This window comes from Pezoporus occidentalis, unplaced genomic scaffold (genome assembly GCF_034315485.1).
Source record: "Pezoporus occidentalis ecotype Australia unplaced genomic scaffold, CSIRO_AGI_Poc_V1 ctg11, whole genome shotgun sequence".
Taxonomy (NCBI): domain Eukaryota; kingdom Metazoa; phylum Chordata; class Aves; order Psittaciformes; family Psittacidae; genus Pezoporus; species Pezoporus occidentalis.
This window is the reverse complement of record NW_026912886.1, coordinates 643,337-657,184: the sequence shown is the minus strand read 5'-3', so window position 1 is coordinate 657,184 and position 13,848 is coordinate 643,337. Positions and strand designations below refer to the sequence as shown.

General features: G+C 39.0%; 1 protein-coding gene across 1 annotated transcript in view; it reads left to right on the top strand.

Annotated features, from left to right (window-relative positions):
• Positions 1-13,432, top strand: part of TLN2 (talin 2) — a 149,330-nt gene extending 135,898 nt beyond the window's left edge. Inside the window, exons 55-59 of the mRNA XM_062626283.1 lie at positions 4,415-4,540; positions 6,532-6,594; positions 6,683-6,865; positions 9,244-9,369; positions 10,292-13,432. Of these exons, the coding sequence (XP_062482267.1) occupies positions 4,415-4,540; positions 6,532-6,594; positions 6,683-6,865; positions 9,244-9,369; positions 10,292-10,420 (627 nt within the window). The 3' untranslated portion in view covers positions 10,421-13,432. The remainder of the gene's footprint in view (positions 1-4,414; positions 4,541-6,531; positions 6,595-6,682; positions 6,866-9,243; positions 9,370-10,291) is intronic.
• Positions 13,433-13,848: the final 416 nt, after the last annotated feature.

Genomic DNA, 13,848 nt, shown 5'->3' with positions numbered 1-13,848 from the left:
CCATATTTATTGTGTGATGCATACTCTGTTTGCTTTAAATTCTGTCCATATAGCTGCTGGTGAATGTGCTCCTAAAATGCTTAGTGTGCTAGTCCCCTGCCCCATTGATACCCTGTTAATATATGTCTGTCTTCTGAGCTTTTATCTTACAAGCGCTTTGAGGACTTTCCTAAGTAGGTGGTGTTACTAATCCCCATAACACAAAACCTGTTCAGTGCTCTTATGACAGTGTTCAAGGTGGGAAATGTTCTCTAAAGCAATGAGATCTTTATTGTTTATTAAGCAAGTTTTGATTGGTTTATTTCCTTTAAATACAATTCTATTTTTCCAGAGTATAGACTCCTTTTTTTCTGTTTTCCGTTTTGGAGGATCAGGTGTCTTGCAGTACAACCACATATTCCTCCTGTTACACAAATATGCCACTGGCTTTAAAATAACAACACCCCCACCCCCAAAATTAGTAATTTCAGAAGAAGAAAAACATTCTGTCTAGTAACAACTACGTGCTTCACTACTATTAGGAAAAGAACGCTTTTAAGGAAAAAGGTGCGGTAGATGAGGTACAACAGCAGAGAGCATTGCTGTACCTACCCTAGTCTGTTGGTATGCTCTTCATGCCTCTGTGCAGGCTTATGCCTTCAAACACGAGTGTCTTTAGTAGTCAATAAGAGTTCCCTGCTGTTAGCTTTCAGCAGCTTGTCCTTTTTTTTCCCCAAGATGAATCAAACCTGGATGCCTTTTTCTGCAGGACTCTGTGTGATATGTTTGATATATTAGGTTGTTATTTAATCCAACTATATATCAAACATATTCCTACAGTGTCCTGCCCTGTCTCCGGGGGTTTTAATATGGTAGAAGGCAATATGAAGGAGTACATTCACTCACAAGCAGGTTTAGAAGACTTTTTGCAGACTCCTAATCTAATCTGATTTAAAATATATCCACAAAGGGCTCCTTTATCAGTGGAATTGCTCTTGGAGGGCCTCTTAAGCTGTGTAGGGCCTTTTATGACAGTGAGCAGCAGCCATTCCAAGGACTAACTTTCTCTGAACTGGTTATTGTGTCTTCTATGGCTCAGCACAGTAACTTACCCATACTGGTTTTCTCTTATGAAACAGAAGATGAGAGGTGCTTCAAAATAAAATGGTTTATCTTTTGTGATTTTTCTCTGTTATTTAGCAATGAGATTTGGGGCTCATCTGTTCTCCTGTTAACCTTGGCTTGATTTATGCTACCCCTAATAGTGGAGATGCTGTAGAAAACTGGTTAAAATACAGTACAAAACCAACTCAAATTGTATATTTTTTTAATGGTGCAGTCAACGTTTTCAGACTATTTCATGCTACAGACTATAGCATGATAGTTTTGTTTGTCTGTTCTGGTGACTTTATTTTCTGATCCATTTAAACTTGTACTTGGCCAATAACAGCTTGTTGGTTTAAACTTGTGGGAAATGAGATGCTGATCTTCATAGGGGCTACTTGAAGAAAGAGAAAATTACCACTTGTCCTATCAATCTGGTTTTCTAAAGAAGCCCAAGTACCTCCTCAAGTAACTAAAATCCTGCAAGGTGAAATTTTCTGCCATGAGTCTCATTATTGTTCCTAACTCAGTTCATGAAGTCTGTGAGTCGATACATATTGAGAGCACTATCGAGGAGTGTGATCTTCAAACAGCTCAGGAACACACTGTTTAGTAATGTGAGTGGGTAGAAGGATTACTTCTCTTGTAGGACATTTTGCTGTGTTCAGTCTTGGAGTGCAACATGTCCTGTTGCTGAGGAGTGCTTTTTGGAGAGTACAGACAGGTAAACATACCCACAGCGCTGTCCAAGCCTCCTGCCATCTTCCCGATTTCACACATGAGCATTGAACCCTTAGATATGTTGTACTTGATAATGCTGACAGGAAGACTGTAAGAAAGGACTAGAAAATAGGGATTTATTAGAAATGATGGAAACTCAAGGGAAGTTCCACAGCTTGTGTGCTGTGTAAGGCTGCTTCCAAAATAAATTATCCACGGAAGAGATCAACTGTCAATAGAACATACACACACACACACAACCTGAAATTAAAGAAATTGTGAGATAGCAGGAAATGTGGAATTTGGAAGTCTGAGAAATTCAGGCTGTATTGTCTCTCTGCTCCCAGATTTTTATAACAGCATTCTCAGTAATGCAAGATCTGATTTCTCTGCATTCCCTTGGAAAGTAGTCATTTTTGCTTAGCGCTTGCGTGCAATACTTAATCTGCTCACTCCGCTGAACTGAGTTCCAACAACAACTTTCAGCTCTTTGGTGGCTGTTTTGTAACAAATGGGGCACATACCCATCTGTCTCATAGATCAGAGCATGGCCATGGGCACTTTATTAACTGGACAAAAGAACGACAGCTCCTTTACAATAAGGAAGCAGACACTGAAATTCTCAATCACTTAAGTGAATTTCTGACAATGCTGACCTAGAAAGAATAATACACATCATGTATTTTGGTGTGTTGGAAATAATTTATACTTAAGTAATTAAGTATAACAGGAGCCTTGGAATAAAATAGAAGTGTAGTAACAGTCTGTTGAAAGTAGAAGTGCCGTAATTGTCTGTTAAATGTACTATGGTCCAGTGGTGCTTTTGTTGATACTTCAGTTTATGTCTTTAGTCAACTTAAATCAAAGTCAAAACCACATCTATTTTAATAATGAAAAAAAATCTGTTTGTGACTATACTGAATTCCATTTAGTCACTTTGGTTTTATGATGTTGTGATTGAAGTAGGGTTTTGTAAGTAAGACTTGATGCCTGTTGCATAAATTCAGGACCAATGTGACTACCACTTAGGTGTAATAATGGTTGTGATGTGACATTGCAAGCATTGCCAAAAATTCACGTGGAACGTGACTTGTGCGCTTAAAGCAATTCTTTACACTCTTTTTGCAGAGGCATATGCTTCAATTGATGAGATTAGCCCAAGAGCAAGGCAAAACAAATGTTTTTCCTTGAATTAGGTGGGGTTTTCCAATTAAAGTCTTTAAAGTGCCAAACAACCTCACCTACACATCAGTGTTTATTTTCAGATCACTCAGTTTTTCTGGTGTCAGTGGATGCTACAGTTTCATCTCCTGGACTTTCAGTTATGTGGCAGTTAGGTGAAGTGTGGTAGGGCTGAACACTGCTCGGTGTTCCATTTTGTAACAATTTATAATTACTCATGCTTATCTTTTATTATTTTATAATTGACCACTATTTCATCAGAGTGCAGTAAGAGGAGAACTAAGACTCAAACTATGATGGATGCACTTAGGCCTGCAAATAAAGTGTCCAGTGTTCTGGACACTTGGCCAGTGTTCTTAGTTATTTGACACAAGCATGCTGTGGTTGTGTAAGTTGGAATTAACCTGTATTTCAAAAGCCTCATGTCTCACAAGGTGGTCTGTTCTGGTATTGTATCCACTAGCCCTATTCATCATACTGCATTGGATTCTGGCAGACTTAGGATTTGATCACAAACAAATTACATTCTGTTGGTTCACTTTGTATAAAAACCAACCAGAATACACGGCCCAGGCCTGGTTCTGTTTAACAAAAAACATTTGTCTCTATTTGGTTAACTCTTTGAAGCTAGTGAGCATGCTTAAATGGATGGATGTTCTCAGTATTTGCTTAAGTGATTAGGAAGTCGAAGTTGTTTTATGGAACAACAGATTTGCGTTTTAAATAGTAAGAAACCTCATTAGGAACAGCTGATGTCTCTAGTTGCGTATGTTTGTTGAAAGACACATTTGGATGACTGAAGTGTTCCAGACAGACCTTTGGAACTTCCTATCTCCAAGATGACTAAACTCGACTGCTTCACAATGCTGCTTTCTGTGAAATGACTGCTCTTACTAAAAGCTGTTAACTCTATGGCTTGCTGGCATCTACTTTACATTTCTTAGTACAGGTGTATGAGACAATGTACATTTCTCACTGCTCTTTTTTATTGCTTGAAGTCTTGAACTATTTAGAAAATGCTCTACTTAGTTTAGCAATCCTGAAAGCCAGTATGATAGCACTACAAAAACCATCTTGGTATGGAAAACCAAGAATTTCTTTTCAGACCTGGACTTTTCCGAATGTAGTTTTGAGTAGCCCTTGTGGAGGTCATGTGTTAGAAAGCTGAAAGTAATTCTCTAAGGACCTTGTGTGATACTCAGTTTCATGTGTGAGCAGCCACAGGGCAACCTAATATTTAAATTCACTTTTGTTGACTCTCAGCTTCAGTCCACAGGAAATTCCTTGGCACAAAATCATGTTGTAGGTCTTAGTGAATTTACTGGTGCATTTCAAAATCATCTTGCTTCACTTTGTGTTTGTCATCAATCTTGAAAATACAAGTGCTTTCAGGTGAATAATGTGTGACATTGTTTCTTCTTGGTTATAGCAAGCAGATGAGACTCTGGATTTTGAAGAACAGATCCTAGAAGCAGCTAAATCCATTGCAGCTGCTACCAGCGCCCTTGTGAAGTCAGCTTCAGCAGCCCAGAGAGAACTGGTGGCACAGGGAAAGGTGGGTAAACAGGACAAGCAGCAACAGTGGTGGGTGATGGAGAAAGCATCAAAATTGAATCTAGCCTCTTAACTCCCCTCTGTTAAAACACAAGGAAAAGACCTGAGAATGACTAATAAAAATGTCAGTGTTTTTATTGCTCATCACAATGCATGGCCCAGGCCTGGTTCCATTGAGGGAAAACACAATTATGTTTATTCAGACCTTGCAAGTGTCACGAAGTGTTTGGCTTTTTCAGCTCTTTCTGCTGTGGGGAGGTTTTGAGTTTGTGGGTTTGTTTTTCTCATTTTCTGAAGCTCTGTCATTCGTGCTGGTAGTGTACAGTCCCACAAGACAGCCTGGGGATCCAAACCAAATGTCACTGTATACAGCACCATTCTGGACCAGAATAGAAAGGGTTTCACTAATTGTGTCCTCGGTGTTTGCTGTCTGATTCAGTGAGAATGCAGGACTGTGTGCAAGTGCAGTGCATTTAAGTGGATGTGCTTGTTATTGTTGTTGGGACCAATGGAAAGAGTGCTTGTAACACATCGTCCTTTTGGTCTGGTCAGGATTGAGAGCTTTGTAATTCATTTCCTGTCCATCACAGTTTTTTTTCCCAGTTAATATACTTTGAAATTTAAAATCTGAATAGCAAGTATGTATGTTCCCTGTGAGAACAATTTGTTCAAGGATCATTGTTGTTATACAGTAATGGCTTCCAATTTCATCCATTTCTTTGTTCTGAGCAGACTGTATCGTGGATCCTGTCACAAAAGCGCAATGCTCTCAGCTTCAGCTAGAATTTCTGAAGAGCTTGTGCTGTTAGTTCCAGCAGGAGCGCAGAGCATGTGTTTCAGAACAACAGTGATGTAACTGTGTGAAAAGACCCTCCGTAGGCTGTAGCTATGGAACTTACCAGTACTGCATAAAGTGAGATGTTAATGTGATAAAAATCTGACTCTGGAGACAACCCAAAAAAAGAGAATTCTTACTTACCTTCTTTGCTTAGATTATTGTGCAGTGTGTTTATGTGGTGAGACCTGTTCTTACTTAGTTTCATTATAACATACAGCTTGCTTTACTTTCCTCACCGCCACCACTGCAAAGTTATATAGAATAATAGAGAACATACCTGGTACCAGCCCTGAATCTCCTGCAGGTTTTGGCTTCTTTGCTCCTACAGATGCATTTCTATTTGTGTCTTTCAGATTGAGGCACTTGCATCCTGTTCCACCCAAGTTCAGATAGTTGCTAAAACCACTGTAGTCTTTCCAAGGAAAGCTTTATCTTGCCGTTCTAGTAGAAGCACACCTGTCAAATATAGTGCCCTATTAGCAGATCTGTTGCACCTACTTTACTGAATTTGCTTTATCCATCACTTTTCTGTAGTAACTTGCTGAAAAATCAGGAATTTTTAAAGCAAATGGCTTTTACTGATAGTTTCTTACCTGCTTGAAGGATGTGAAATAATACTGTGGTCTTTAAAGGAAGAAATTAATCTTAGCCATGCAGAAAAATAGGCTGCTTTCCTCAAATGCCATTATTAGGTTCAATGGCGGTTAGGGGGCTTCCCTGTGTTTTCTGGTTTGCATGTTCTGATAGTACCAGAATCAGAAGAGGCTGATAAATGATGTAAGTCTGAATGATGTAAATCTGAATGTGTTGTGGAGACAGAAATAAAGTCTTTTAAAGATCAGGAGATTGGGATCTGCTGCTATTGTTGCTTAGGCCAACTTCTCAGCTGCAACAACCATTACTGTGGGGCTTCTATGCATGTTCCAAGGGGCATTTCAAGCAGCATAGCAAGCTGGCACTACATGAGCAGGCAGACATGTGATGGAAGCACACTTTGACAACTAACTTTCAGCTGGATTTTCCACTCCCGTATGCGCTGGGCACAGTCACTGTGCAGGTTTTTCCTTTTTTCATAGATTACTGTTTGTCTATATCTGAAACAAAGCAATCATACTTTCTGTTTCATTGTGAGATATCTATGAACTGTTTTTCAGGTTGGAGCAATCCCTGCAAACGCAGCTGATGATGGACAGTGGTCTCAGGGACTTATTTCTGCTGTGAGTAACTCTTGAGGAAAACTAGCACCATCTCTGAAGAAATAATATCCTGTGAGAATACACAGTGACTTTTTTTACTGTCTCCTAGGCCCGAATGGTGGCAGCTGCAACCAGCAATCTCTGTGAAGCAGCTAATGCATCAGTACAAGGCCATGCTAGTGAGGAGAAGCTCATCTCATCCGCCAAACAAGTGGCAGCTTCTACAGCCCAGTTGCTTGTGGCTTGCAAAGTGAAGGCTGATCATGACTCAGAAGCTATGAGGAGGCTGCAGGTACTTACGTTCTTTCTTACTGAAAACCCATAATAGTGCGGTGTGAATGCTGTTTTAGCACTGTGTGAACAAACCCCAGATTTTAGGAATAGTTTATTGAATTTTCAGCACTTTGTGCAGTTTTTCTTCCTTGTGGGATTCTTGCCCCTTGTGGGACACTTTCATTCATCAAGTATGATTGTGCATTTGTCATTATTCAGCTGTAGCTTCAGCTCACTTTACTGCTTGTTTTAGTCTTCACTTTTACAGGGCACTGAGAGATGCAAATGTTGACTGGCCTGTGCCAAGCCCTGGTTTAGGTGCAGTATTGATAGATTTGTATTCATGGTAAGCCACAGCAATACATGAGCAGGGAATGTTTACTACGTGCATTTTTATAATAACTGAGTACAGCTGATTTCTCTGCAGTTATTCTGCTTTCAGTTAGTCTCCCAGTAAGCCTGCAAACAGTTAAGCACTCTTCACTGGGTTGCGCATGAGTATCCTCCTGACCTCTTCAAGATTATGCGTATGTGCAACAAAGTACTTGCCTTAGTGCCAGCCTGGGTTATGGTCAGCTTTCCTTTGTTTCTAGGCATCAAGAGACAGCAACTGTAGATAGAACATTTCTAAAATGGAGAATCAATGTCAAGCTAAAACAGGAGCAGAAGCTGCTGCAGTGTCTCAAGTCTGGTTTAACTTTTTTATGTGAAACTGGTTCCCTTTTACATTAAACATCCATTTCTTGCTGAGCTTCTATGAACTGTTTCTGAATTAACAGTGTGTTATGATGGGTAAAATAGAACATCTCCAGAAGTCTTGTTGAAGGGTGTTCATTTTAAAAATGGCTACAGCCTTCCATGACATACTGTCCTGCAGGCTCAGCCTGGAACCTGAGAACTGTTTCAGCTCCTTTTTTCATACTGGAGTATCTTTGACAGTGAAATTTGCCCTTTTCTCTCATTTGCACAGATGCCCCTAATGGACACTCAATATCACAGTTAACGTATGGATGGGTAGAATCAAGTCCAACAGAAATACGTATGACTTTAATCTGTCTGAGCAAAAAGAATTGATTTCATTATTTTTTCAAAGTAGAGAAATGGGTTAAATATTTAGGAGTTAAAAAAAACAGATGTATGACTGTGTGAAAATCTGTTTCTACAGAAAACAGTGGCATGTCAATGTTAAAGAATCATAGAATAGTTTGGATTGGAAAGGACCTTCAAAGGTCATTTAGTCCAACCCCCTACAATGAGCAGGAACGTATTCATCCCTAAGGGGTGACATGGTTTTAGTCCTTTCTAGAGGATTCACATAGACTGATTTTGTCAAGGGTCTGTATCAGTAACTGGAAGATATTTCTGACTATAATGCAACCTGCACTTTAGTATCCAAATGCCAAGATGGGTCTGAATGAATATTAAATGCAGAACAAACAGCAGAAACAGGAACAAAATCCAGTACTAGAGGCTGTTTTGTCGGCTCTGCCAAGGAATTTGGGGTGCTAAGTCACTCAGGCAGATATTATTAAACAGAGATTGAATGTGAAAACTTGAAAGGGAATGTGAAAAGGAAAGAAGCCCAAGCACATATTGAAATTTAACTTGGCCATTTTATCAAGCTTCCTGTTAGTGTCAAAGTGAATAATGAAGGGAAAAGCAGTTTGCACTTGGAAATTATGTCCTTTATCATAGCAAAACCAGTGAGATGATCTCTACTAACTACTTCTACTGGCGTATTTGCCAAAACTACTGAGGCTTTTCAGCTGGCTTTGCCCCCAGCACAAACACTTTCATATACCTTTAATCAATAGGTAGGTGTGGGAGTTTGTTAGTTTTCTCCTTCCTACCCTACAAACAACTGCAAGCTTTGAGAGAAGACATTTGAACTGCATTTTCCGTGTATACTTCCTTGGAATGCACTAAGCCTATGCCAAAACTTAATGAAACAAATAGAAATGTTTCCATTCTCTTTGGATGAGCTCTAAACTGAGCAACGCAAATTACAATTAATCTGTCTTTGGGTCATTTCAGGTGGGAAGAGAGATAAGTTGAAAGGGAGTTGAAGCTGGAAAAATGGAATGGGACTGAGGGGAGGTGAGGGACAGAAGAATAAAACGCAGTGTTGTGCATAACAACTTGTGATTTCATCTCCAGTTTTATTGCAAACTGTAGGGAAAAAAAAAATCTTATGTTTTTCCAGCTTCCAGCTGTTTAAATAAAGGAATTGTATTCCTCTCTGTACCATCCATTTTGCAAGACGCATTCACTTTTCACTGAGAAAAACAAAGCACACCTTTCTTGTGTAGTCAGGCAGAGATCTTTTAGTTTTGATGCTAAGGTGAATCTATGTTACTTATGCATTCTTATGCTAAATTTGTTTCGTCTTTTTTGAAGGCTGCAGGAAATGCTGTCAAGCGAGCATCAGACAATCTGGTCAGGGCTGCCCAAAAAGCAGCATTTGGGAAAGCAGAGGATGACGACGTTGTGGTCAAAACGAAGTTTGTGGGTGGCATTGCCCAGGTTGGTACAGTAAAGCAAAGCAGAGGAAAACTATCATCGAAACGTATCATAGTGTTAGATTGTCCATCTGCTGCATTGCAGGCTGGACAAATAGATGTAGAAATCTTTAGTAAATTACTGGATACCTCACTGTTAAGTAACCATTGACATAACAGCTGCAAGACATCTAAAGCTTCTTCACTGAGCATTTACTGTAATAGCGGTTACTGGTGTCTTTTATTTTGTTCTGATGAAGTTAGTAGCTGTTTTCAAATTTCTCTTATGTACTTTAAATAGTCACAAATCTTAGTGGAACACTACTTTTGTATGTATATAATCAAACAAACAGAGAGATAAGAACTGGTGACAGTTCATTGCTGTGACCATAACAAATATGGGGAAATAATAGCAATATTTTAAAATAGCTTCCAAGGCTTTGAGGCTTTACCAGCTTGTGGATCCTGTTGTGAATGAGGAACACCACCTATTGTGGTTGCTACTTACAAGATATTGAAATTTATTATTTCTGCATGTCTATAGTACTGTTGTTTTTCCTTTGGCTTTTTGAGAAGCAGGAAAATACTGCGGACACCTGCAGTAATGAGTGCTCAATTCTACTGTCATTCAAACATTATGTTAAGACATGGTGTGAACCCCACACCACCATGAGCACTGTAAAATCCATCATGGGTGTATGGTAAAACTATGCTCATAGATTCTTCTTTTTTAGTCCTCTTTAAGGCACAAGTGGGAATATGATGGTGCTCTTGATGGCCTACTCCTGGAAGCTGGAAAAATTTGAGCTATTCCTGCTGAAGTCACCGAAATTTGGTGCTTCTCTGGAGAATGCTCAAGGCCTACCTGTGCCTGGTGTCACAGAGAAAGGAATCTTGTTTTATGGACACTAGTCCTTGCTGTCATAACTCATGCTTGTGTTTTCTAGATCATTGCAGCCCAAGAAGAAATGCTGAAGAAGGAAAGAGAGCTGGAAGAGGCAAGGAAAAAACTGGCTCAGATTCGCCAACAGCAATACAAATTCCTACCCACAGAGCTGAGAGAAGATGAGGGTTAAACCTGATGAGATCTTCTTCCTTTTTTCTTTTTTTTTTTTTTTCCTTCTTTTTCTTCCTTTTTTCCATTTCTTTTGAAGAAATAAGCTAAAGGGGGACAGTACAGTGAGAACTGCTCTGACAACATTCTGGTATGCCAAGCACTTAGCTAAATAAACTGCGTGTCATAGCTTTGGATGAGCAGAGGGCAATAAACACTTGTTCTTTCTCATCTGGGCAGCTGAGGTGCATGATGATCAAATAATGGTACAGTGTTAGGTTCATCGTTCCTGATCCTTCCTTGACTTATATCTCAGGAGAGAATGTTTCACTTTTTACTAAAGATACTAAGTCAGTATTACTGTCACTTTCTTGATGCTTGAGGTATTTATCGTTCCTTGACTTGTTATAAAACATTCATCTTATTAACAGGAAAACAGTCAAGAAGTATTTCATATGATAAATGTTACACGAGCTGGTGGTTCTCCCCCAACTACTCTTGTAAAAAGAAGACCAAGACAGAGAAGGATGTATGTCTGAGTGGAGAAACACGCATGAGTGTGGCTTTGAAGATGCCTGTCCTTTTTCAGTGTTATATAGCTGGTTCACCCCAAAACTGGAGGAATTGTCTCTGCACCTGTTTGCACTAGTGGTATTCCTTACCTGATACCAGCAAGCTTCTGCTTGTACAATATTTAGGTTTACAAAATGTGGCAATAGCCATTCTTTAAAGAGCTTGGAAAACAAAGAAATGGAAACCTTGTCACTGCCTCAATAATAGCAAGTTCATGAAAGAAAATGCTGTTTCAATTATATACCTCTAATGTGTGACTACTTTTACAGTATTATACACACATACACATGCTCTAACATTGGGCTGAATAGCTTGCATTTTGCTTTTTTTAATGGAAGTTATCTTGTTCGTACTGTGGGATTTCTGTTAGAATGTATGTCAGTGAAAAAAGGGAAATGCCCAGTACAACAACAGTCACAACCCTTGTTATTTTAATGATTTCTTTTATACTTATCTTGCTTTGAAACCTGTGGGTATGGTAGGAGCAAAGAGAAAGTGATTTACAAGTAGACTTTTCCTGTAATATATTTTTTAATAATGTGGACTCTAGGGAGTTTGTTTCCATAGCTGGTATTGATGAAAATGTACTCACCAAGGAATTGCAGAGAAGGGATAGCAGCAGTCATCAGTCTTTTTCTTCAGCTGCAGAAAGGTACAGTATGCTCTCAATATCTCTGTTGTGATCTAAACAATAGCAATATGGGTAGAGTGAATACCACATCTTACCCTGTCAGAGAAAGAACACAAATTACAGCAACTTTAACCAGCAAAAGGTAAACTATTTGACTAACTACAGAAACACCATCTCTCCTAATGACGATTTCCAACATACCTCCAACTTCACTCAAGCCCTCTTAAACAGTAATGTCAAGTCTATTTAGGTCAAAGGATGTTGCCACTCCAGTCCTTCTGAAGGCTGTGCTGTCATTTAGATACCTGCTAGGTCCATTCAGCTGAGCCTGTTATGTTACATGCATACCCAACTAGTTGTCATTGTTGCAGAAATACTTGTCTTGTAGACTCAAAAAATAACCCCTTAGTGGTAGGTTTACCAGTTTAGATAGTGCTAATTCCTCATTTAAGTTACATGCATGAGATATGATTACCAGGAATTTTGTCACACTAGTATTAAATATATAGCAAAAAAATTACTAGAGAACTGATAAATATTAAAGTGTACAAAGATTTTTATTGTTAGAGTCTCTTCTCTGGTACTGACATATTTCAGATTCAGTAGAGTTGCTGGAGGCTCCACAATCATGAGAGGAAAGAATTGGCAAATCCCAAATGGAATCACTGGCATTGACAGATGTGCTGTGGTGTGTAGGCTTGTGTGCATATGCAGACCCTTACTATCAAGAGACCTGCAGTTCTGAGTTCTGTCATTTTCCACTTCAGCACGATTAGTTTCATCTTCCTCACTCAGCTTGCTGTGAGCAGTGTCACAGAATCTTGATGTTAAGAATTCCTACACAAACAAAAAAAGGCTCCCTCTAAATTTTCAGGCTAAACAAGGCTAAATTGGTGTTTATTGCTCTAAGACCTAACTAAAGACAGCTCTAGTGATAGGGAGTTACTGCTGCTGTTGAGAGGCCTGGCTTCTTTGCAGCTTATGGCTCTTTTTATATTACCTGGATAGGCTCACACTCCCATGTCAGAAAGATCTGCCGTACAGATTTGTTACTGCTCCCCTTTTAACATATGTTTAACCTATTATTTGGTCTCATTAAAGCATGAAGAAAGATGATGCTGTCCTTAGCATCATGCCAGTATTTTATTATCGATGTAATACTGTTGTAATATATTTTGATCGGGATGCTGTTTGTCAGCTTGAAAGAAGCCAAAAGCCTGGTCAAATGCAACTATGTATGGAAGTTGTATAGCTAGAAAACTTTATCAATATGTAGGAGGAAAGAGCATGCTCGGACTGTGTTCCAAATAAGCAGTTTGGGAAGTCCATTTTAGCACAGTTATTTTGAGATCTCTCTGTTTCTGATTTAATGCTCCCTCTTATTTGACAGAAAGCCACCGTTCTTTTCTCTCCTCAGCTGTGTGCTCCATAGAGGAACCACGGTCAGATGAGTAGCTGAGCTGAACAGCTGAAGTATTTTTTTACTCTGAATGTTGGGTCTTTGTTTGAGGAACATGAAGAGAATATAAGCTCATGTAAAGTCTTTCTATTTCAATTTTTTCTTGCTGTTATAATTTGCAGTATCGCTGAAGTCCACACATGAACGTCTGTGGAGTTTGGAACTAGTCCATGCGTTTATTTGGCATGGAGAATTGCAATAGGAAGCTACAAATTGGAGTACAGGATGGAAGCTAAGTAATAAGAAGGACAGATGTTTACTTTGTTCTGTTAACTTGTGAAATGACAAACAAGCTCTGTTGTATCTCACCCTTCTTCATGTGGAATTCACTTTAAGGAATTGTATGCAAATTAAAAGCAAAATGCCTCAAAGCTGTTTGTGTACAAATAGTCCGGTGTTGTTTCCCCAACTGTGCAGAAATAATTTGAATATTTGATCATTTTTCTAAACTTCTCTATATCAGAAGTCTCAAAGTGAGAAAAGTTTTAAAACAAGAATTGAAATTCCTGTTTGGTCTGCCCCTTTCCCTTTGGTTTTCTGCATTGTCATTACTTAATTCCTAATGAAGGGATGAATAGATAATCTATAAACCTCCTAAATGTAGGTATGTTTAGCTCACAAGCATGTTGTTGCTTTTGATCAGTCCAAACTGGTAAAAAGTTTTGTCCTTATGTGACTGCATCATGATTAAGAGAGAGTTATCGCTGTCATGATTCCTGAAACCTGCTTTTGCATATTCACAGTAGTATATATTAAACATGTTGGTTTTGTTGATATTAATGGAACA